Here is a 26,305-nt window from a genome sequence, read left to right on the forward strand (position 1 = left end):
TAGTTTCGGCAATATGTATTATCGTCCTCAGATAGATAAAACAGGGTAATGGTAGCTGCATCATATAACGCTTACACCAATCTGTCACATGAGGATTATACAATATGCCTAAAAGTGTTGCGGCCTTCCAAAGACATACCAGGTGTTCTATCACAACTTATGTACAACTTCGAACACGAACGAAACAGACACATGCAACAGAGCTAGTCCGTCGCAGCCAACATAGCTTTACACCATGAAGGGCCAATTTGTGGCATGTATTTGTCACGTTCGTGTTCAAAGGTGTTCATACTTTATGATGTACTGGCATGTCGTTATCATGCCTCGACTCTTTTATCCATGTATTGTAGCCCTTATTTGATAGAGTGGTGTAAGCATTGCATGATGTTCCTGCCACTGCCCAGTTTTATGCATCTGAGGATGGCACTATATACTGCCGAAACTAGTAACCCAGTAATTGTGTTTCCATATCTATCTTTTCAAATAAACTCCTTCTCAAAACAAGACTACAGTGCAATATAATTTAGTTACCATTCTGTCTACGGTTGTTAGTCAATCCTCCACTAAGTAATCATTCCACGTGCATGCTACCCAGTCACTGTTTCATTACATAACTAATACAGTCTTATTATATCGTTAATGCAAGAAAATTACCTGTAAAATGTGTGCCCGAGAAGTATTCATAAATCTAGGTCAAAACAGCATACTGTATACTGTACATACAGAGTAAAACTATCTATTCGTTACATATGTATGTCCACCATTATTTGTGCGTCTACAACTACTTCATGACATCTTGCAGAACAGCTCAAGCCTTATGCTTTCAAAGACTTTCTCGATACTTTTGCGCAGTTCATCATTAATCTTGTACCGACTTTGAACTTTAAGAATCATTTTATCTTGAAACTCTTCAATTGGTCCGTATTTGAATAAAAATAGCAATATAGGAGTGTGTGTCCGCCTCGATGCAAAACCCTTTTGTTTCTATAATTTCGTTCTCCTTCCCAAACTAGTTTCGGCAACAATATGATCATCAGCAATGTTTTTTTTTCTTTATTCTAAAACACACAAAAGTAGCAACATTGTAAACATTATAAAGCATTATTACATGTGTACTGTTTGGTTAGAAATACTCTATTCAGAGTATAATCTCTTATCTACTTTAACTTACAGTCTGGTTATTTCCAGAATATGCTGTGCTTTTGTTGCCGCTTCTTCGACATACAGCATGTCATCTGCAGCTTTACGAGTGGCTGTTATTGCAAACAGGTTGTTGAAAAGTGTCGTGTTTCATTCATTACGTTTTTCCCTTCCACTGTAGCCTTTCCATGTTAATAATATTTTCTTCTATTGTTAGTTTTCGGTGTAAACTGTTGCCGTGTTCCATGAGGTGTAGATCAGTTTCGATGCGGGGGGTGGGGGTTGGGGGGGGAAGGGATAGGTGGTTTCTATTCATTAGGTTTTCTGTGAAAGTGGAACGTGTGCTGTCACTCTTCAGATATCTCATGTGCTCTGAATCCTTGCTCAGAACTTTCTGCTTGTCTGGGCTTGCCAGCAGTTACATGTATGTTGACATATTCCTGCATTCCTGAGTTTGTCTGATGTTCTTTTGTCTGATCTTAGCCTTTGTTGAACTGTGTTGTTAGTTCTGAAAGATACTGGGAACCCTTGCTTTTTCAGTATGTTTCCAGTGCTGTGTGCTCTTTCATCATTGTATGTTATTGTGTGCCATCTGCCTCTTTTTCCTAATGATGTGTGGTCTGCTGTGTTGTAAATGTGTTCTGCCTCTGTGTTTTCAGATGCCTTGGTTGTGTAGTAAGTAGTTCATTACTCAACATAATAAGTTGTTCTCCAAGGTAAGGTCTGGGCTTCGTGCTGGGCAGTTGTTTCTGAATCATGCCCAACTTAACAGCCTCGAAACCGTTTATCAGTAAATTCGTGCACCTGAAAAGCAGAGTGTGCTGAAGCTCTGTTCTGCTGCAACCACACGTAATCCACGGTTCCTTGCCTTCCTACTGAAGTAATGACCAGGTTTGTAAAATGTCTGAATGAGAGCTTTTCAATACCACACCATTCAAAGAAATATGGTCCGAACAAGTGACATGATTACATACTGGCCCCTTCCTGAATCGGCTTCATTTCCAACCTTCATATATTTTCTTTACACCAAACAACTACATTGCTTTTGTGTGAAATGTGTACTATCGAACATTCGTCAGAAAATAACACTTGAGTGAGGCACGACATTTGGAAGCTGTGCCATCAAATCAGGGCAGGCTGCAATTCACCACACCATGTCGTTGTCAGATAATTCATTCACAATCATCGGTCTAAATCCATCCACTTTCAATCATCATGTTTAAGTCATTCATTGCTGACCGCGATACTTGAAGTTCAGCTGCTCTTTAGTGGGCGGTTACTAAGAAAATAACTGTTTACTTTCACAGTTGTATCAAGGAAGAAACGAGGATTTGTCGGACGCTCCTACCGACATTGCTATTTAGTCACACAGATGCATGTACCGAGAATTAATGACGGTAACATCAAGTCTATAAGCACAACTGATTTCAGGGAAGATTCTAAATTTGTAAGAAACTTGTAATTTGAGTTTAGGCGTAGTACAAAACACCTAAACGACTGCATCCCAAATACTGCGCTACATAGCTTAATCAGGGGAGGTAAAAGTGTTATTGCAATGCTAATAAATGCCAATAAAGGAAGCTAATAATAACAGAATAGAAGTAAGTGAACGAAGCTATTAATTAAGAGTAAATATACTGTTTCGGGAACATGATTAGTAAATTAATTGTAAGTTTGTATAGGGCAGGTGCAGCGTTCAAAATGGAGCAGACAGAATCAGTGCATCGAGGAAATTATAAATGTAGTACGATAACTGAAGATAAGTGACCGCCAGAAACGAGTCTTCGGCAAAATAAAGCTATATAAAAAGTAGCTGATTGCTGTATTTCTTCAAGTGGTAAAGAGGAAATTTATAAACTTTATAACGGAGAGTGACACAAATAAACAAACAGATGAGGAGAGTTGTAGATTGGATCGTAATTTATCAGAAAGTACAGCAGAAGTGAGCTAGTGGTCTATATTTTGTATTACACTTTTTAATTCCCCATTTTTAATTCAAGTATACACTCCTGGAAATTGAAATAAGAACACCGTGAATTCATTGTCCCAGGAAGGGGAAACTTTATTGACACATTCCTGGGGTCAGATACATCACATGATCACACTGACAGAACCACAGGCACATACACACAGGCAACAGAGCATGCACAATGTCGGCACTAGTACAGTGTATATCCACCTTTCGCAGCAATGCAGGCTGCTATTCTCCCATGGAGACGATCGTAGAGATGCTGGATGTAGTCCTGTGGAACGGCTTGCCATGCCATTTCCACCTGGCGCCTCAGTTGGACCAGCGTTCGTGCTGGACGTGCAGACCGCGTGAGACGACGCTTCATCCAGTCCCAAACATGCTCAATGGGGGACAGATCCGGAGATCTTGCTGGCCAGGGTAGTCGACTTACACCTTCTAGAGCACGTTGGGTGGCACGGGATACATGCGGACGTGCATTGTCCTGTTGGAACAGCAAGTTCCCTTGCCGGTCTAGGAATGGTAGAACGATGGGTTCGATGACGGTTTGGATGTACCGTGCACTATTCAGTGTCCCCTCGACGATCACCAGTGGTGTACGGCCAGTGTAGGAGATCGCTCCCCACACCATGATGCCGGGTGTTGGCCCTGTGTGCCTCGGTCGTATGCAGTCCTGATTGTGGCGCTCACCTGCACGGCGCCAAACACGCATACAACCATCATTGGCACCAAGGCAGAAGCGACTCTCATCGCTGAAGACGACACGTCTCCATTCGTCCCTCCATTCACGCCTGTCGCGACACCACTGGAGGCGGGCTGCACGATGTTGGGGCGTGAGCGGAGGACGGCCTAACGGTGTGCGGGACCGTAGCCCAGGTTCATGGAGACGGTTGCGAATGGTCCTCGCCGATACCCCAGAAGCAACAGTGTCCCTAATTTGCTGGGAAGTGGCGGTGCGGTCCCCTACGGCACTGCGTAGGATCCTACGGTCTTGGCGTGCATCCGTGCGTCGCTGCGGTCCGGTCCCCGGTCGACTGGCACGTGCACCTTCCGCCGACCACTGGCGACAACATCGATGTACTGTGGAGACCTCACGCCCCACGTGTTGAGCAATTCGGCGGTACGTCCACCCGGCCTCCCGCATGCCCACTATACGCCCTCGCTCAAAGTCCGTCAACTGCACATACGGTTCACGTCCACGCTGTCGCGGCATGCTACCAGTGTTAAAGACTACGATGGAGCTCCGTATGCCACGGCAAACTGGCTGACACTGACGGCGGCGGAGCACAAATGCTGCGCAGCTAGCGCCATTCGACGGCCAACACCGCGGTTCCTAGTGTGTCCGCTGTGCCGTGCGTGTGATCATTGCTTGTACAGCCCTCTCGCAGTGTCCGGAGCAAGTATGGTGGGTCTGACACACCGGTGTCAATGTGTTCTTTTTTCCATTTCCAGGAGTGTATTATTCAATAAATTCCCTATCCCTGTTGTAAAACACTAACGTTACACATTTATCTATCTCTGAGCAGCTGGACTTGTATTTGTACACTCACTATTCGCTAATTTCGCAGGCGAATTCCCATATATGGTGTCGCTGAAGATAGTGGGGACGTTCAGCAAGAGCCACCATTGCGGAGGCGCCATCATCTCCAGTGCGTCTGTGCTCACAGCAGCCCACTGCATCACCAACATCGACAAATCGATTGTGAGTGCGCGTGGCGCTTTCCATTCGCATCATGAATGTACAGCTGTTGGCGTCCCAAAAAGTGAGACATACAAAAGGAATACCAGACTGCTCGACAGGTCTGTTAGTTACGCTGGTTTTGTACCAAAAACGAAGGGTACCACTCGACGGAAATGGCAGAAAGTGTCGCCACATTCATACACTGAACTGGGAATTTAAGTAAGTGAAGTCAACGGACGAAACAGACAAGATAAAAATGAGTGGTAAGGAGAAACTAAGTAACTGACATATAGAAATTGGTGTAACTCATATCTCGCTTATCCAAAGACCTGAAAATATGATTTTTAAATCAAGTGGGGCCGGTATACGCCTTATGATTAGTTAAGCTGTCACATCATTTATCAGCTCTATAAACCTATTGTAATGTTCTCCATGCACAGCCATTATCCATCAACACGGATGAAGCTCTGAAGATGATCATGTGATGATCCAAACTGCTCATCTTTTAACAGTCGTGCCTTACGATCTAGTCTCTTTTATAAGTAATTTCAAATATTACATTGTGATCGCTTATTTTGTCCCATGCGGTTAAAGGTGCTGCAGTCTGGAACCGCAAGACCGCTACGGACGCAGGTTCGAATCCTGCCTCGGGCATGGATGTTTGTGATGTCCTTAGGTTAGTTAGGTTTAACTAGTTCTAGGGGACTAATGACCTCAGCAGCTGAGTCCCATAGTGCTCAGAGCTCAGAGCTTATTTTGTCAAACACTGCTTCCAAAAATAATTAGTTATAACGAGCGCCTGTTTTGAGATGCCATATTGTCTGATGGCTTTGCGAGAGCATGAGACGGTAAGAGATGTGCACTATGCGATCAAAAGTGTCCAGACACCGCTATGTAATACAGAATTGGCCACTAGACGTCACGAGAGGAGGACTGGCCAGTATGAAGGAAGAGAGGGAAGTAGAGAAGTAGTAACAGCAAAATGTGTCAGTCAGAAGGCCTCAGTAACTTTAAACGTAGATGAGTCATTAGGGGCCACCTGAACATAAAATCCGTGAGGGACACTTCAACTCATCTAAAGTTGCCCGTATGCACAGATGATTGTGAAATGGAAACGCGAAGAAAGAACCACAGCTACACCACTGCCTGCAGATTTCGTGTACTAAGGAACAGTGGTCGCTTAGAATTGATAAAGCTAATTGTGAAACATAGCATGAAATCAAGGGAAGGAAGCACTCGCAAGTTCCAAAGTGTTACAAGTCAGTACTAAGCGACGCTTGAGTTGGTGCAAAGAGCGAAGACTGTGGACAGTTGACGACGGGAACCAACCCATTTGGAGTGATGACTTGCTCTATAACCGATGGAAGGCTTAGGGTTTGGCGAAAGTATGGGGAACGTTACCTGTCATAATGTGTAGTTCCAAAAGTGAAATACGGGCGATGTGATGTTACGGCATGGGAGTCTTTTGCGAGGTTAGGGCATGGTCCCCTTACTTAACGTAAGCAAACACAGAGGGGAAAGGGCATGTACGCATTTTACAGCATTACGTGCTGCGTACAGAAGAAGACCAGCAGTCTGTATCAGCACGACAACGCACCCTGTAATAAAGCAGCGTCTGTGAAGCAATGGGCTGGGGACAGTAACATTCCTGAAATAGTTTTGCCTCCCAGAGTCCCGATCTGAACCTTTGAGATCCAGCGTCCAACATGAATACAATGCCTGGTTTGGTCTCTTGCGGAAAAATGGACTGTCGTTCGTCCACAGATATTCAAACACCTGATTGAAAATGTTTGTAGCAGACTTCAAGTCGTCATAAACGACATGAATCAGGAGGGGCGATACGCTTCAAATTAATGTCCTCGAATAACCGTCCGGATACTTTTGATCAGATAAAGTATATGAGCACAAGAGAGAAAAATTTGTAATCATTCCAGTGACGATACAAGCCTCAAATGGGCAAATAAGTTTTACACTCCTGGAAATGGAAAAAAGAACACATTGACACCGGTGTGTCAGACCCACCATACTTGCTCCGGACACTGCGAGAGGGCTGTACAAGCAATGATCACACGCACGGCACAGCGGACACACCAGGAACCGCGGTGGTGGCCGTCGAATGGCGCTAGCTGCGCAGCATTTATGCACCGCCGCCGTCAGTGTCAGCCAGTTTGCCGTGGCATACGGAGCTCCATCGCAGTCTTTAACACTGGTAGCATGCCTCGACAGCGTGGACGTGAACCGTATGTGCAGTTGACGGACTTTGAGCGAGGGTGTATAGTGGGCATGCGGGAGGCCGGGTGGACGTACCGCCGAATTGCTCAACACGTGGGGCGTGAGGTCTCCACAGTACATCGATGTTGTCGCCAGTGGTCGGCGGAAGGTGCACGTGCCCGTCGACCTGGGACCGGACCGCAGCGATGCACGGATGCACGCCAAGACCGTAGGATCCTACGCAGTGCCGTAGGGGACCGCACCGCCACTTCCCAGCAAATTAGGGACACTGTTGCTCCTGGGGTATCGGCAAGGACCATTCGCAACCGTCTCCATGAAGCTGGGCTACGGTCCCGCACACCGTTAGGCCGTCTTCCGCTCACGCCCCAACATCGTGCAGCCCGCCTCCAGTGGTGTCGCGACAGGCGTGAATGGAGGGACGAATGGAGACGTGTCGTCTTCAGCGATGAGAGTCGCTTCTGCCTTGGTGCCAATGATGGTCGTATGCGTGTTTGGCGCCGTGCAGGTGAGCGCCACAATCAGGATTGCATACGACCGAGGCACACAGGGCCAACACCCGGCATCATGGTGTGGGGAGCGATCTCCTACACTGGCCGTACACCACTGGTGATCGTCGAGGGGACACTGAATAGTGCACGGTACATCCAAACCGTCATCGAACCCATCGTTCTACCATTCCTAGACCGGCAAGGGAACTTGCTGTTCCAACAGGACAATGCACGTCCGCATGTATCCCGTGCCACCCAACGTGCTCTAGAAGGTGTAAGTCAACTACCCTGGCCAGCAAGATCTCCGGATCTGTCCCCCATTGAGCATGTTTGGGACTGGATGAAGCGTCGTCTCACGCGGTCTGCACGTCTAGCACGAACGCTGGTCCAACTGAGGCGCCAGGTGGAAATGGCGTGGCAAGCCGTTCCACAGGACTACATCCAGCATCTCTACGATCGTCTCCATGGGAGAATAGCAGCCTGCATTGCTGCGAAAGGTGGATATACACTGTACTAGTGCCGACATTGTGCATGCTCTGTTGCCTGTTTCTATGTGCCTGTGGTTCTGTCAGTGTGATCATGTGATGTATCTGACCCCAGGAATGTGTCAATCAAGTTTCCCCTTCCTGGGATAATGAATTCACGGTGTTCTTATTTCAATTTCCAGGAGTGTAGAAATTGGTGTAACTCATATCTCACTTATCCAAAGACCTGAAAATATGATTTTTAAATCAAGTGGGGCCGGTATATGATTAGTTAAGCTGTCACATCATTTATCGGCTCTATAAACCTATTGTAATGTTCTCCATGCACAGCCATTATCCATCAATACGGATGAAGGTCTGAAGATGATCATGTGGTGATCCAAACTGCTCATCTTTTAACAATCGTGCCTTACGATCTAGTCTCTTTTATAAGTAATTTCAAATATTACATTGTGATCGCTTATTTTGTCAAACACTGCTTCCAAAAATAGTTATAATGAGCGCCTGTTTTGACATGCCATATTGTCTGATGGCTTTGCGAGAGCATGAGACGGTAAGAGATGTGCACTATGAGATCAAAAGTGTCCAGACACCGCTATGTAATACAGAATTGGCCACTAGACGCCACGAGAGGAGGACGGGCCAGTATGAAGGAAGAGAGGGAAGTAGAGAAGTAGTAACAGCAAAATGGGTCAGTCAGAGGGCCTCAGTAACTTCAAACGTGGACCAGTCATTAGGGGCCACCTGAACATAAAATCCGTGAGGGACACTTCAACTCATCTAAAGTTGCCCGTATGCACAGATGATTGTGAAATGGAAACGCGAAGAAAGAACCACAGCTACACCACTGCCTGCAGATTTCGTGTACTAAGAACAGTGGTCGCTTAGAATTGACAAAGCTAATTGTAAAACATAGCATGAAATCAAGGGAAGGAAGCACTCGCAAGTTCCAAAGTGTTACAAGTCAGTACTAAGCGATGCTTGAGTTGGTGCAAAGAGCGAAGACTGTGGACAGTTGACGACTGGAAACAACCCATTTGGAGTGATGACTTGCTCTATAACCGATGGAAGGCTTAGGGTTTGGCGAAAGTATGGGGAGCGTTACCTGTCATAATGTGTAGTTCCAAAAGTGAAATACGGGCGATATGATGTTACAGCATGGGAGTCTTTTGCGAAGTTAGGGCATGGTCCCCTTACTTAATGTAAGCAAACACAGAGGGGAAAGGGCATGTACGCATTTTACAGCATTACGTGGTGCGTACAGAAGAAGACCAGCAGTCTGTATCAGCACGACAACGCACCCTGTAATAAAGCAGCGTCTGTGAAGCAATGGGACACTAACATTCCTGAAATAGTTTTGCCTCCCAGAGTCCCGATCTGAACCTTTGAGATCCAGCGTCCAACATGAATACCATGCCTGGTTTGGTCTCTTGCGGAAGAATGGACTGCCGTTCGTCCACAGATATTCAAACACCTGATTGAAAATGTTTGTAGCAGACTTCGTCGTCATAAACGACATGAATCAGGAGGGGCGATACGCTTCAAATTAATGTCCTCGAATAAGCGTCCGGATACTTTTTATCAGATAAAGTATATGAGCACAAGAGAGAAAAATTTGTAATCATTCCAGTGACGATACAAGCCTCAAATGGGCAAATGGGTTTTATAATAGGGCAAATTGTCATGGGGAAAAGGATCTTGAGAATTGCGAAGCAGATCGGCTGTTCTTGGGCACACAGTGGAATCAACAACAACAACAAAAAACTGGGTGCATAAATTCATGTAGTCACAAATTTTTGCACACTTTGGCAGAATGACTAAGAATCAATTTTCTCTCTAGTAATATATAACAGCTCAGAGATTAGTATTATTAGTAACGTATACGTATTCTATGTTGTGTTAAAGAATATTATGGCAAATGAACACTCTCCAGGCATACCTGCACACTGCGCCAGCAGTGACTCATAAGGTATGGTGCAGAGGATTATCATGTATTGGTAAAATACACTGTAGTTGCTTCACGTAGTTGAGGAGACAGAGTGGAGCGTCAGCTGATCGCTCTTCGCCGGCCGCGGTGGTCTACCGGTTCTGGCGCTGCAGTCCGGAACCGCGGGACTGCTACGGTCGCAGGTTCGAATCCTGCCTCGGGCATGTTAGTGTGTGATGTCCTTAGGTTAGTTAGGTTTAAGTAGTTCTAAGTTCTAGGGGGCTGATGACCACAGATGTTAAGTCCCATAGTGCTCAGAGCCACTTGAACCATTTCATCGCTCTTCAGTTTGCAGACCTATGAAGATGGAAGTGCACGACCAGAGTACAGCGACCCACTGTCCCTAACGCTTTGACCATCCAACCCCCCTCAAATGGTTCAAATGGCTCTCAGCACTATGGGACTTAACATCTGAGGTCATCAGTCCCCTACACTTAGAACTACTTAAACCTAACTAACCTAGGCACATCACATATCCAAGCCCGAGGCAGGATTCGAACCTACGATCGTAGCAGCAGCGCGGTTCAGGACTGAAGCGCCTAGAACCACTCGGCCACAGCGTCCGGCCCCCCTCCAACCTATGGCATCACAGAAAACTATTCGGCCCTTAATACGGATCTACACATGGTACACACTTTCAATATTTGTTCTGGATGCGGAGGATCGAAGTGGACAGTGACGCCGTCGTAGCAGTGGCTCCAGAGTCATTATGGAAATGCTTTCGCAATTGGCGCCTGCCCTAGGCCAGTCACGGGGGGTGAAGCTGCCGATAGCAGACTGGATACCCGCCTGAATACTGCCCATGCGCCACGATACTACTGGAATTATATTTGGTCATGTGGCCAGCGGAAGAAGACAGATCCACGTGGCCAGTGACCTCTGGCGCACTCCACTTGCCGCCTGGTGGCAGGCTGGGCCGTCTGTTGGCTGCCGACTGCAGAGAGGTCCGTTGCCCACGTAACCTGTCTGTGTGGTTGGAAGCTGGCGGAATGCAAACGAGATCTCAACACATGCCCCACTGGTTGGGATTTTTAGTATGTTGTCCATGACATTCCCATCCCCCCCCCCCCCCCTCTCCTGTATAAAAATTTGTGTCTACGCGAATTTTTCCTCCTATTCAAACTTTCTTGCTCTTCATTGACTGGGATAATCTATGGGCGATGTTTGTAGGATGGTGAAACTGTGTGTAGACGACTAAGTATTAGGCCTAGGTGTGCACGCATCATCACAGAATATGGAAGTAGGAGGCTTATTCGTTCTGTGAAACAGCGTAGGTGGTGATCTGTGGCATATCTAAGACCAGAAGACGATAATGAAGTGAGAACAGGTGTTGCAGATCCCACCGTTCAGCGCACATTGTTGAACATAGGGCTCCACAGTAGGCCACTGCTACGTGTTCTCGCGGTGGCACTACGACACCGTCAGTTACGATGGAGGTTGCCACACCTGGTCGATAACTGTGTCCGGATGTGTCGTCATTCAGGCCAATGATTACTGAAAGTATGCACACCTTCACGACGCAGGTCGGTGGGGACAGTATTTTGCTACTGGGGACATTCACCTGGGCTTTCGTGGGACCTATGGCATTAATAGAAGCTACCATGACAGCTGCGGACTACATGAATATTATAACGATCCACCAGCATCCCTTCGCATCCACAATGGCGATGTCATCTTGAAGCAAGATCAGAAATGTTTGCGCAACAATGATGTGAATACCCCAAACTCATCTGCCGACTTACATAGAGAGGTACGATCATCATAATAAAATAAGGGAAATCAGAGCTCGCACGGGAAAATACAGGTGTTCGTTTCTTTTCACGTGCTGTTCGATGTAGCCAGGCACTTGAGTGAGATTTGCACAGTATCCAGGTAGATGTAACTGTAGATCTGGATCCGATGGAAAACATTGGGATGCTGTCGGACAGCAGATCCTCGTCGACAAACCACCATTCTGCAATTTACGGGAATTAGTGGCCAGTGCGCGGATACACGAGGGTTGACTCAAAAGTAATGCCTCCACCTTCGTAAATCTTCAGCAGTTGGCAGCATTGATGTGCGGCAGAACGGGCTTGTTCCGTAGCATCTTCTCTACAGCTCCAGTTGGCGGGAAACCTTAGCATTGATCGGTTGTGTTGTTACAGCGTGAAGTATGGAACCCTGCGCAGACGGTCGGTCAATGCGATTTAAGCAACATGCATTCATTGAATTCTTGACAGCAGAAGGTGTCAACCCAAAGGAGATTCTTCAGAGAATGAAACCATTTTATGATGATTGTGTTGATGTGAGTACTGTGCGTCGTTCGACGAGTACGTTTAAGGATGTTGAGGCGGGAACATCAGACCTGGATGACAAACAAAGAGTTGGACGTCCTGTGACAGTAACCACCGAGTTTCACGAGATAAATGTTGACGGATTGATTCAGGACGATCGTCGTATCACTCAGAGAGAAACTGCAAGCGCAATCGGCATTTCACAAGAACGTGTGGGTCACATTATTGCTTTGCTTGGCTATCGAAAGATGCAGCATGACAATATCAAGCCATCCACTTTACGTGCTACCACAGGAGACCTTCAAAGACTGAATCTCACCATCGTACGGCATCCTCCATACAATCCCTATTTAACACCATCCGACTCCCATCTGTTCCCGATAACGAAACACGATCTGCGGGGACAACAGTATGCTTCTGATGAAGACGTTGAGGGAACTGTGAGACTGTGGGTGCGGAAACAGAGTGTCGACATCTTCCGTGACGGCTTCAGAAAACTTGTTCATAGTTTGCAGAAATGTATCCAGTGGACGGTGATTATGTGGGAAAATGAATATTGGTAATTAAAGATCACATTCTAAGGATTATTTCTGCATTTCATTTAGCAAAATATTCCCATTCAAACCCAATTAACGAATGTGGAGGCATAACTTTTCATTGAACTCTCGTTTGATGCAACACTCTAGTAGAAACCCTGTCTAGAACGTATTAGATCCCTGCGAGGAAGAATCGCTGCTATACTGCGTTCTAAAGGCGGGCAAACAACCTGTTAAGCAATTGTCTTAATTTTTTCAATACTTGCAACATGTTTTCATCTGCTGATTACAAATAAAAGTACAAGAATGTCTTGTTTAGTCGTACTTGATATTCCGGACGACTGCATAGTGTTCTATGTTGAAGCGATATCCAGTCCCATATATGCACTCGTTTCACGAGTCAGTTTTGCAAGTATCGATAGAAAATAATTTCGCGAACAATAACAATCCGCCGATAAATGTTACTGATTGCCAGCAGTGAATGAGGGCATGCTGAACTATGATGCCGCCTAATGTTTTCTGCATAAACTCTTAAAGCTTTTAAATATAACAGGCGCTATTCTGTATCTTTATTCTTCATGTCTATGTATTTGCCGCTCGCGGCCTCTCTTTGAGCATGAAAATACCTAACCACACACGAGCGCCGCGACATCTGCAAGATCGCGACGTCTTGGTTTCGCTGTCATCGATCATTCTCAATACAGTCCCGACTTGGCCCCATCCGATTTCCATCTGTTTCGAAAACCTGAAGAACACTTTCAAGGACTTCACTTTGATGGAAAAAACTTTTGGAAATTTGTGGTAAGGTCTTATGGGACCAAAGCTTGCACACTACTTAATCTAACTTAAACTAATTGACGCTACGGACGACAGACACATCCATGCCCGAGGGAAGACACGAACCTCCGACGGCGGAAGCCGCGCGTGCCGTGACAAGACGCCTCAGAACGCGCGGCCGCCCCGTGAGGCTCCCTTTGATGGAGATGAATAGTTCAGCCAGAGGTGAGGTTCTGGCTCCATCAACAAACATTCTAATGTCTCTATCGTCAAACGTCTCTGTCATTAGGAGAAATGAGTTCGTCACGAGGGTGTCTACGCTGAGAAATAAACATAAATTTTAATTTTCTTCGTCGATGGCTCACCTGTAGCTTCCTGGCACGTACTTACTTGAAATATCGTGGGATGTACTGAAACGTCCCCTTAGAAAAATTTATGAATGACTGTGCTGATAAACCTCTTACATTATTTGATTTTCAAACAGCTGAGCAAAACTGAACGTACTCAGACATTACTCTCTTTACTTATTCTGATCAACACTAAACTGACACACAATATTTTTAGCGCAACGCAGTCTGACTTTCAAAAATCCCTACAAAAGAATGGCCCTGACTAACAACAACCTATGCCTTTCTTGAATCACTTACCTCACAAAAATCTTCGTTACTCGAACTACTGCAATACAGCGAGCGCCACTACTGCCATCTAAATAAAACATTATCACTACTGAAGACACTAACTACTGATAGGCATAGTCAGCAAATGAAAGATTTTGATAGAGAACAAACAGTGTATTTACCTTAACAATGTTCCAAAGTCATACATATATATATATATATACAGGGTGTTACAAAAGGGTACTGCCAAACTTTCAGGAAACATTCCTCACAGACAAAGAAAGAAAATATGTTATGTGGACATGTGTCCGGAAACGCTTACTTTCCATCTTAGATCTCATTTTATTACTTCTCTTCAAATCACATTAATCATGGACTGGAAACACACAGCAACAGAACGCACCAGCGTGACTTCAAACACTTTGTTACAGGAAATGTTCAAAATGTCTTCCGTTAGCGAGGATACATGCATCCACCCTCCGTCGCATGGAATCCCTGATGCGCTGATGCAGCCCTGGAGAATGGCGTATTGTATCACAGCTGTCCACAATACGAGCACGAAGAGTCTGTACATTTGGTACCGGGGTTGCGTAGACAAGAGCTTTCAAATGCCCCCATAAATTAAAGTCAAGGGGGTTGAGGTCAGGAGAGCGTGGAGGCCATGGAATTGGTCCGCCTCTACCAATCCATCGGTCACCGAATCTGCTGTTGAGAAGCGTACGAACACTTCGACTGAAATGTGCAGGAGTTCCATCGTGCGTGAACCACATGTTGTGTCGTACTTGTAAAGGCACATGTTCTAGCAGCACAGGTAGAGTATCCCGTATGAAATCATGATAACATGCTCCACTGAGCGTAGGTGGAAGGACATGGGGCTCAATCAAGACATCACCAACAATGCCTGCCCAAACGTTCACAGAAAATCTGTGTTGATGACGTGATTACACAATTGCGTGCGGATTCTCGTCAGCCCACACATGTTGAATGTGAAAATTTACAATTTGATCACGTTGGAATGAAGCCTCATCCGTAATGAGGATTGACACATTGTTGGATGAACCATTCGCAGAAGTGTACCCGTGGAGGCCAATCAGCTGCTGATAGTGCCTGCACACGCTGTACATGGTACGGAAACAACTCGTTCTCCCGTAGCACTCTCCATACAGTGACGTGGTCAACGTTACCTTGTGCAGCACCAACTTCTCTGACGCTGACATTAGGGTTATCGTCAACTGCACGAAGAATTGCCTCGTCCATTGCAGGTGTCCTCGTCGTTCTAGGTCATCCCCAGTCGCGAGTCATAGGCTGGAATGTTCCGTGCTTCCTAAGACGCCGATCAGTTGCTTCGAACGTCTTCCTGTCGGGACACCTTCGTTCTGGAAATCTGTCACGATACAAACGTACCGCGCCACGGCTATTGCCCCGTGCTAATCCATACATCAAATGGGCAGCTGCCAACTCCGCATTTGTAAACATTGCACTGACTGCAAAACCACGTACTGCTACGTACTGATGTGCTTGATGCTAGTACTGTAGAGCAATGAGACGCATGTCAACACAAGCACCGAAATCAACATTGCCTTCCTTCAACTGGGCCAACTGGCGGTGAATCGAAGAAGTACAGTACATACTGAAGAAACTAAAATGAGCTCTAACTTGGAAATTAAGCGTTTCCGGACACAGGTCCACATAACATCTTTTCTTTATTTGTGTGTGAGGATTGTTTCCTGAAAGTTTAGCCGTACCTTTTTTAAGTCATATACATATATATATAATCAGTTCATGATATCCAATATTACAAATTTACTCTTTCTGATGGACACACGTCCAGATAGTCCGCTCTCAAAATTCTGCCATTTTTCTCCCCACATCCACCTATGCTGGCGGCTCACATCCAACTGCGCAACGCTACGCGCTCTTCACATCCATCTGCCCAACACTACAACAGCGAATATTCCAATACTGCTAACCAGCACCAGACTGCACACAGCACAGTCAGTGATTTTCATATAGGGCGCTACGTGGCGTTACCAACATAAAAACCTAAACAGCCTACTTACACTACCGGCTGCAAGACTGAATTTTTTTTAACGTGAAATAAATATGTAGACATGAAGAAAGATGTAGAATTTTAATAATGTGTGTTTTACTCATGCAAACTTCAGATTTTTCACCTAAAAATTCGGAGGTATTACTTTTCAACACGTCCTCGTACAATATCAGAAGGACAGAATTGTAAGTTTGCGTCTTCTTGTCGTATTAAATCCGCGTACCGGCATCGACTCTATTTGAAGTTCATGTCTCAGTTCCAATTCGTCAGAAGAATACAGAGATACAGATATGTCACCTTAACTTACATAGAACAATTTCTGTCAGACACACCACACCTTACAACAGTTATTTCACATACTCTTTCTTCAGACAATTTGTTTATATCCACAACAATTATTTTCAGGCAGCAAATTTATAGTTACGTCTGACAGTTAAATACAGGGCGTAAAAGAATTACGAACAAAAAATCTTAAGATTATTTAATGGCGATAAAAAGAAATACTCTTTACACGTGACAAAAATATCATAAACGTACCTTGTTGGGCATAGGAGTTCATGAAGGTTTATACTCTAGTGATGTTTAGAGAGGGTCTTCAAACCTCAGTGTGGTCAGTATAATTTTAAAGATGTTAATAAAAATGACGTCCGCTTTCATTAATGCACAACTGGCATCTGCGTGCTAATGATCGCCTAACTCGCTCTTAACAACCACGTGTTTCACGCGTAATGCCTGCAACTTCAGCCAAACGGACAACCAGCTCTTCCGAAGTATATATAGCGGTCTCGTACTGCAAACTCTTCGTCTCTTAGCACAAAAATAAATCTATATCAGATCAGCAATATCTCTAAAACAATATTTATCACACGGCAATTCGATCACCGTCTCTGGACAAAACTAAGGTCCCTAGTAGGGAAACGGTGCATCCATGAAATTTGTCTCACATAAGAAATTGTTTCATCTTCTCGAAACACAGTAAAGTTTGTTGTGAAGCTCCTAAAGCCCTTCATTTCCTCCATTGCTCCTCCTTATATTTCCATAACTATATTTGGTTATCTCCCACAAAAGATGGCATTTACTCGTTATCCGTTATTTCCAATACTTTGTTTCCCATTGTTCCTTCCAATTTACTTTTTTCATTCAGTGGAGAGTAAACGACAACTTTTCCATCAAGGGTTTTATTTTATATGAGTAAATATGTTTGTACAACACAGCTTGCCATATTCACCTCACTATTCCATTTCTAGGAGTCAACAAATATATGAGTGAGGATGGCCGACAGAACATTAGATCTCTTAACGGTATGTGTGGATATGTTACAACGAGGAATTCAAACATAGCAAAGAACTTGTATTAAATACAGGTTACTAAGCACACTTCCAGTTCACGTTGGTATGGATGTACGAGCAGGGATGCGACTATAATTATCATTATTTGCAACATTAGTTACAGTGGTTTGCCTGCATACGCTTATCCTATTAGTTTAACAGACATAGTATTTTAAACTATATTGATGTTCATGCTCGGTCATATACTCCACCCCACTTGCCACGCGGAGTAGCCGTACGGTCTTAGGGGCCTTGTCACAGTTCGCGCGACTCCCCCCCGTCGGAGGTTCTAGTCCTCACTCGGGGCTAGGGACTGCTGATCTCAGCAGTTTGGTCCCATAGAACCTTACCACAAAGTCACAAAAACATTTTCACCCCCTTGAAATGGTCTGTTGGACCGAAGTCTGGAGAAAGCTCCTTTCGCCTACGACACCCTCTTCTGAGTTCTCCCTTGTACCGACATTCTCGTCTATCCACCATTTCTACTTTATAGAAAACTACTCTTTGTTTTACTCCCTATTCTCGAATTGTGATTTGCAGCAAATTGATATATTCCTTTCTACTGCTCATTAGCATTTCCCTCCATTTTTTGTGTAAGTCAAAACCTATGGTTGTTATCCTGTCCTGCTCAAAAACGTTCTTACTTTCAGCCAGAAGATCTGTGATTTCCGTGAATCCTAGCAGGGTTATTTGGTCCCTTAACTCCTCGCTTGCGGGAAGACTGTGATTCAAGTCAGAGTAGTGTCGGGACGGTTTCTTTAAGATCCTGTGCTCTTTCTCTAATGATTTCGTCGTCAACGGACCTTTAAACTCCAACATTTCTTCCTTCCCTCACCCCGTCCCTTAAATTTCATCTCTTTCACTTCCTTCCCAGGTCAAACATTATAGAGTAGAAATTAACGATGCTAAATTGTCTCCCATATACTGTGGAAAAGAACGAGAGGTACACGTTATTGTTCCAGGCAGTGGCTGGAGAACTGGACCAGAGCACCGACGAAGGCACGGAGCAGGAGGTGAGGATTTCACAGATGATCAAGCACCCAGACCACCCAGGGTAAGTACAAGCCACGCGGTAATTCAACAGACTTCATACCGACTCCAGTGAGTAAAGTACTCTTCCACATTGAAGTGCTATGTTTGACTCAATTTTCAAATCACTGAAATATTATCAGCATCATCTTCACTTACATGTATTAAGCCTGATATCTTCCTATAGAGATTAGTTCAAGTCCTCCCATCTGTCGTGTTTATTTTTATTTGTATAGAAGAACAAACAACAAGAATGGAAGATCAAGAACGAAGTGCCCGGATTAAGTACATCGAACATGTGTAGCAGACGATACTGTAAATCTGAGAATTCTTATTTCAAAATTAAATCGGGTGGTCAAGATCAAGAAACATCTTGCAAGCGATGCTCTCCATCGCACCTCCTTCAGATATGGTGGTATGATGGCCCAGTCGTCAAAAACTGAACACAGAACAAGCATTCAAACAAGAAGCACATCTTGAGCTTACGTCGCTCACTGCTTCTGTTTTGCTTCTTTTTTCACAGTTCAGTACACCTTCTTCGTGTATTCAAGTTTGAGCTATGTTCAATTTTTGACCGACCGCTGGGCCAATTTTGCACTAAATCTGAAGGGGATACAATGACGAATGTCCTTTGTTAGCACGTATATTAAATAGTAGATCCTTTGTTGAATCTTAACACATTACAAGCAGTTAACGAAGTCAGAAAAACAGTTTTCTGCAAGGCAGTGTGTCGCAGATAGCTGCAGTTTCATAAGCACACGAATGATCAATCAATTTGGAAGAAAGTCAGCATCTTTTATTTACGTAGATAATGCGGCGATTTCATGTTATGCAAAATCTCGTGATGAAATTGAAAATGGCCTAAATAGTGACGTCGTGACACTCACATACTACTACAGGGTAAAACAACTAATACCGAATCCTGGCAAAAATTCAGAACATTAACAACCCGGGGGCAAGAAAGGATCTAAATATCGTCTTGAGTGGCACCCTGGGTACCAACTTCGACAGAAATTTGGCAAGTAGGAAACATATTGAGAAAAACAAAAACAAAATCCAAAGACGGAATAGCGTACTAATCAAAAATATCTGCAAAATGGGCTTAAGGGGACCAACGAAAACGTGCTACGCTGCACAACACTCAGCATGTATTTTCGGTCACCGGTTATGGATTCCATATTTGGGAGACGTCTAAGCACACCAAGGAAATTGACACGGTCTTTATGATACATGGAGGAAAATAACTGACTGCTCGAAACCAACTAGAATGAGTCACCAGTATTCACAATCGGGCATTGCTGCTCCACATACCAGAAGATAGTTCCTTGGCTCAAATGAACCGAACAAACAGATTAATTGAAAACGTCAGCCATCATATGACCATTGTAACCTCCTCTCAAAATATAATAATTGAATATGAAGATGACCCAAGTGTAACCTCCCCAAAGAATTGTTTGTATTTAAAATATGAACCATGTGTAAACTCCCCACAAAATAATAATTAAATGCATTTTAAATATTGTAACCTCTGAACAAAATTGGCTCCCATTTATAGTCTGTGTGCAGAAATGCATTCACATTTAATGCTCCCACAAAATGCTTTGCTCATTTAATGTCAAGTTCGAAACAGAAAAATTCCTAAACACCAAAATAATAAAAAAGTTTAGTAACGTGATAAATTTTTATGGGGACAGCAGCGCTGCCCTTCGGCCCTGTATTCTGAATAAAAAAAAGCAAAAATTCTTACCTCAATAAAAACTGCAATTATATCTGCTCTTAAACAGGAATTTTTCGACACAGCTTCGTGCAATGCTGGCGTATATACTTTTGTTTTGGATTCTTGGAAGGAATGATAATACATTGGAAATATTCTTTAATTGAAAAGAATGTTTTTCTTTAAAACAGTTACTTTATATTATAAAAATTATTATTGGGACATTTTTGGAACAAATTAAATTACAATTAACATACATTATTAGATACGCGCAAGGCTGCTTCTTTACCTTCTACAACAATACTCATCCTCCAGAGTCCTGACCAGAGACGCGAGCAGAGCACACAGCCGACGCATGCCGACTCCCGCCGACTCACGCAGACTACACTACTACTATCGACTCGCGCAGACTAGCACGGACTAGCGACAAGCAACAACTAACGACATACTACTCTCTGGTCAGAGATTCTGTCATGTCTCGCCCATCGCCGGCAAAGCATACGTCTTACATAACCCTCCACTGGGGGGGCAAAAATTTGGCAGCGATGGTGAGTCAATTGGACTTACCATGAGCAACAAATTTTTCTTAATGAACTAACTTTACAATCACAGAATATATACATATACATAGGTGCAGAACATATCAGGCAATGACAAAATGTATACACCATGAGTACAAAACATATTAACAAATGGCAAAAGTGCACACACACTGTAAAACTCTTTGGCATTTTTACAACAAATATACATAATGAGTACAAGTCATATAGACAAATGACAAAAGTGCACACGCACTGTAGTTCAGAACATATCAGCAAATCACAAAAAATGTATATGCAATGAATACAAATCATGTTAACAAAATGACGAAAGTGCACACGCACTGTAGTACAGAACATATCTGGGAATCACAAAATGTACATGTAATGACTACAAATGGCATAAAGTGCACATGCATGAAAATTCTTGAGCATTTTTACAACAAATACACATAATGAGTTCAAATCATATTGACAAATGACAAAAGTGCACACGCACTGTAGTTCAGAACATATCAGCAAATCACAAAAATGTATATGCAATGAATACAAATCATGTTAACAAAATGACGAAAGCGCAGACGCACTGTAGTACAGAACAAATCTGGGAATTACAAAATATATACGTAATGAGTACAAATGGCATAAAGTGCACACGCACTGTATAAGTCTTTATCATTTTACAAGAATTTAAACGCATTGTATAAGTGTTTACCATTTTACAAGAACTAGGAAAGGAATGGGAAGGATTCCATCATGGTTGTAGCACTTTAGGTTGCTCGCAGCTGCACTGAAAGTCCATATCTTTCTATAGAAGCACAACACCAAGTGAGACAATCTGAAGTTCTTTTCCTTGAAGTATTAATCAGTGTAGCCAAGACACTGAAATGTCTTAATAATATTCCATGTTATCATTTTGGTAGTACACAAGGTACACCAAACAGTGGGACCATAATAACATTTCCATCGCTCAAGGTGGTGGACAACATGTCTTGTCAACACCACGTTCTTGTAAAGTAAACCAACGTAGAATTAGTGCAAAAACCAAATATAGTGCACCATGATCATGAGGATAGACAGGACAAACGGATATTGCAGTAATTTCTAGTAATTAGGTCAGAAGGTGAAGGACATTAAGTCACATACTAGTCTTCATTGAGAATTACACTAGTCTAACAACTGATTTGAGTAATTGGTGGCGCTCATCGCCCAGTTACTGAACATTTCTGTACCATGTATGTAGTATTACAGAATAATGTTCATAAATTATCTGAATATAGTAATTATTGGCACTCATTGGCCAGATACAAAGCATTGTTTTATGCATTATTCAGAAGTCATCATTCAAAATGAGTTAATTATTGGCATAGAATTTATCCATAATTCATCTAATTATAGTAATCATTGGCATCACAGGTCATCTCATTACATTAATGAGTGGCATTCATTGGCCAGTTACAAAGCATTTTTAATGCATTATTCAGAAGTCATCAATCAAAATGAGAGTTAATTATTGGCATAGCATTTATAGAGTATAAAAAAAATTTTATTTACAGAAGTTAAGCGCATAGTATTTATGCATTATTAGAAAGCATCATTCAGTATTACTCAGAATTCATTATTCAAGTGACATACTATTCAGAGCGGATCAGTATTACTCAGAACTCTCTTAAACTGGTAATACTTTTTTTTGTGCTAGCAATGCATTGCGTTGGGATCGATAATTAATTACTGGGGCATAACAATATTTGCTTTTGAGTTATTGCTGCAAATGATGATGTGTAACGTCATTCGTCATGAGTCAGCTGTAGCAAGGTTATGAAACAAGTAGAGTATATGTGATCACATTCATAAATGACATAGGTTTAATGAACAACTGCTTATAGCACATTAATTTCATTAATAATTTCTCCTGCAAAATATACAAAATGGATTATTAAACTGAAAGAAGAAACGCATATTATGCTGAAAAGTAGTGAACTTCGAATTAACAGGTAGTGAAATGTGTATAAAAAATATATATGTTCTCTCGCTGTCCTTTCCAAAACCTTCAGTCATCATACCATGCGATATAAGACATACTGTCAAAACGAACTGCAACAAATACTTAAGGGGCTCAGGAACGCCCTATACTTGCAATGTTAAAATAACGCTTATAAATTACATCTTTCCTCACAAAGTATTTGAGATAGGAAGTTGAACTTCTTACAGATTATTTATTGGAATATGGGCTACAACTTAACACAGGAATTTTACAAAATTTTAGTTCAGTTATTAAAGATGATTTTTTTTCAATTGTAATGAAAATTCACAACATTTTTAGCAATTTTTTATTTATATATTCAAAAATATACAGTTTTTTGGAAAAAGGCTGTGTTAAATCATGCAGAAGGTACTGTGTAACATTTACTGAAAGTTTGAAACAAATATGTCTGGAAGATCCTTAGAAAACATGTAATTAGTATGAGAAAATAAAAGTTTTGAGAATCGAGCGACGAAGATTGGATTAACTTTTTAGTGCATTCCACGTCCATAGGATGGATTATCTTCATCCTCTGCAAACTCCTCCTCCAGCTTCCTCTTGTTCCTCCTCCTGTTTACTCTTGCTTGTATTTCTAGACTCTTTACAGCTCTGTCTACAGCCTGAAGGCATTCCTTGTCTAAAGCAAGCATCGCTCGTACCATGTTAGAATGTTATTATTTACAGTAATAATACATACCTTTGGCTTTCCAACATTTCTCCTTTTCTTAAAAGCCTTCAGAGGATTTCTAATAACTTTACTTTTACTCATTATTATACTTCAACAAAACAGAGACTCAAGAAACAGAATTAATTACGAATATTTTCGAGATAATGACAGAGTAAATTAACATGAAACAATCGACAATCACACCAGCGATATATATTGAACCATCACAGGTTAGCCACAACACATACTTTATCTCACATCACTAAAATGTACCTGATGAACACGGACGTTAATAATAACACCATTTGACAGCAGTGTAACAGCGCCACGGTGGGTCACGCTCATGTAGAACACATTTCAAAAAAAATTTAAAAATAGTTGTAGTCTTGGAATTGAATAAATTATATATCTATTAAAAGGTAATAGTCTGCAGATTCAGAAAACGCAAAAAAGTAAAAATTGAACTTTTCATGATTTTGAGCCTTTCCGGAGCCCTTTAAATAACTACATTGCATCTCTTAACTAACAGTAAATATATAAACTTCATCATTATTCTCATCTGCAAAGAAAAAACTTCATTATTCGTATTACCATAACTACATTATTATCATCACCTGTAAAGAAAAACTTCATTATCCATAGTAGCATATTCTTCATCATTATTCATCACCATTCATTATCATCTGCAAAAAAAGTCACTTCATTAATCATTATATAACTATTCCTTATTTCTAGCATATTTCATCACTAAAACTAAGATGTGTAGTTCTGTCTGACAGCCTGCATCAATCGCCTCGTATTCTGAAAGAAAAACTTAGTTAAGACTGCTATTCTACGATGTGTATAGTATATTCTTATTAATGCTTGTTAATTCTGATCCATTTACTCTTCGCCACGAGGTATTGCATCTTTTTTCGTTCATTCCGAAGGTGAAATTCCCATTTCTGTTTAATTTATTTCTTTTACACGTTATTTCTTTCTGAAAATGATGAACAAAGATTAATGTCTTGCATTTAAATCATATACCCATTAAATAAAAACTGGTTTCTAGTGATATAACTGAGCATACAGCATAGCATGACAGAAAACGTAATATGTCAAAAACATAGACAGTGTTCGGAGGCAAAAAATGTACACAGTGTATCACAATTGCAGCAGCAAAAGAAAAAAAAAATGAAAAATAGTCACGATGTTGAGCTACCATAAAGCAAAATGTTAAAGTCAACTGGTGTTTGTTATATCATAAATATTTCATAGTGCATACAAACAAAACAGGAAAACAAGCATTCATACATCAAACATGGAAAATATGCACGGTCTGATATATGATGACAAGAAATGTGGCCTTCTTTGTGTTCAGCTTGTATGTTGTGTAGTTAATAGAGACGAGAATTGAAGACTTTAATGGAGAGAGAATTTAATAAAATTAATATGTCACTAGATAAAATTGCATAATTATTCATAAGATACGTAAGTTTATCTGGAAAAATGTGCACGGTCTGATGTGTAACGACAAGAAGAGCAACCTGCTAACTTTACCTTGCCGGGCACTAGCCAAGAAAAAATACGATAATCATCAGTAAGTGTTCATGTGAATATAATTGCATAAGTGGTCATAAAAAAATTAGGAAATGGCATTACAGTGTGATAAATCATAAAGTATGTTCATTGAATAAAAAGTTTGATGTTGTAGACGTGGTGGTTCCCTTTGGTTTTTCTGGTTCTCAAAGTTTCGACGTGTACTACATTGGGGTGAGGAATGCTGCGAATCCGATATGGACCTGCGTATAGAAGCTCAAATTTACTGCATCTACTCTTTCCTCTGCTGGATAAATAGTGTGTACGTACTAATATCTTCTGTCCAATGTGAAAGTCACGGCGTATACAAACCTGTTTTTGCTGTCTTCTCCGGCGCTCTGCGGCTAATTTGATGTTGTTCAGCGCAATGTCAATTACTTCATGGTGTCGTAGTCGACGAGATGTAGGAAAGGTTACTAATTCTTTAATTTTGTTAGGTGGTTCAACATTTTTCAGTATAACATACGGAGATAGCATAGTAGATTCATTTGGTATGGAATTAATTACATCCTGGAATGAAAGTATGTATGTGTCCCAATCAATACGTTTTTATGGCAGTATATTCTACACAGTTCACCAATTTCTTTCATTAATCGTTCACAAGGGTTCGAGGAAGCATGGTACCTGGATATATAGATCGGAGAAATGTTTCTAGCTCGTAACATACGGGTCCATATAGCAGATCGAAACTGTGATCCATTGTCGGAAATTACTTTCAAAACAATTGCCCTACATGAAATAGAAAATGTTTTACAAATGCTTTCGAAACAGTTTTACCAGTAGCTTTGCGTAACGGAGTGAGTGTATCAAATTTTGAAGTGAGTTCAACAGCGACAAAGATGTAGCAAAAACCTCTATTAGTTCTGGGAATCGGACCAAAAATGTCTACAGCGGACATATGTCTCAATTTAACAGGTACAATGGGATGTAATGGAGGAACATGTGAAGTCGTGTCTGATTTAGCTTTCTGGAAGATTTTACATGACGCTAAAACTCGTCGTATACGTTTCTCCATGTTGGTAAAATAACAGTTCTGTCTCAGTATAAGGAAACATTTTCTGGCTCCGTAATGTGCGTAACTTCAATGAGTATACCAGATTAATTTGTTAACAAGTTCGTCAGGAATGCATAATAACCAATTGTTGCTGTCAGGATGAGAGCGGCGAAACAGAATGTCATTGCGTACAGTGTA

General features: G+C 42.2%; 1 protein-coding gene across 1 annotated transcript in view; it reads left to right on the plus strand.

Annotated features, from left to right (window-relative positions):
• LOC126151654 (trypsin-1-like) overlaps positions 1–26,305 on the plus strand; it is an 89,110-nt gene that overhangs the window by 26,179 nt on the left and 36,626 nt on the right. The window contains exons 4-5 of the mRNA XM_049915959.1: positions 4,678–4,811; positions 18,526–18,617. Of these exons, the coding sequence (XP_049771916.1) occupies positions 4,678–4,811; positions 18,526–18,617 (226 nt within the window). The remainder of the gene's footprint in view (positions 1–4,677; positions 4,812–18,525; positions 18,618–26,305) is intronic.

This window comes from Schistocerca cancellata, chromosome 2 (genome assembly GCF_023864275.1).
Source record: "Schistocerca cancellata isolate TAMUIC-IGC-003103 chromosome 2, iqSchCanc2.1, whole genome shotgun sequence".
In the NCBI taxonomy this organism is placed as follows: Eukaryota; Metazoa; Arthropoda; class Insecta; order Orthoptera; family Acrididae; genus Schistocerca; species Schistocerca cancellata.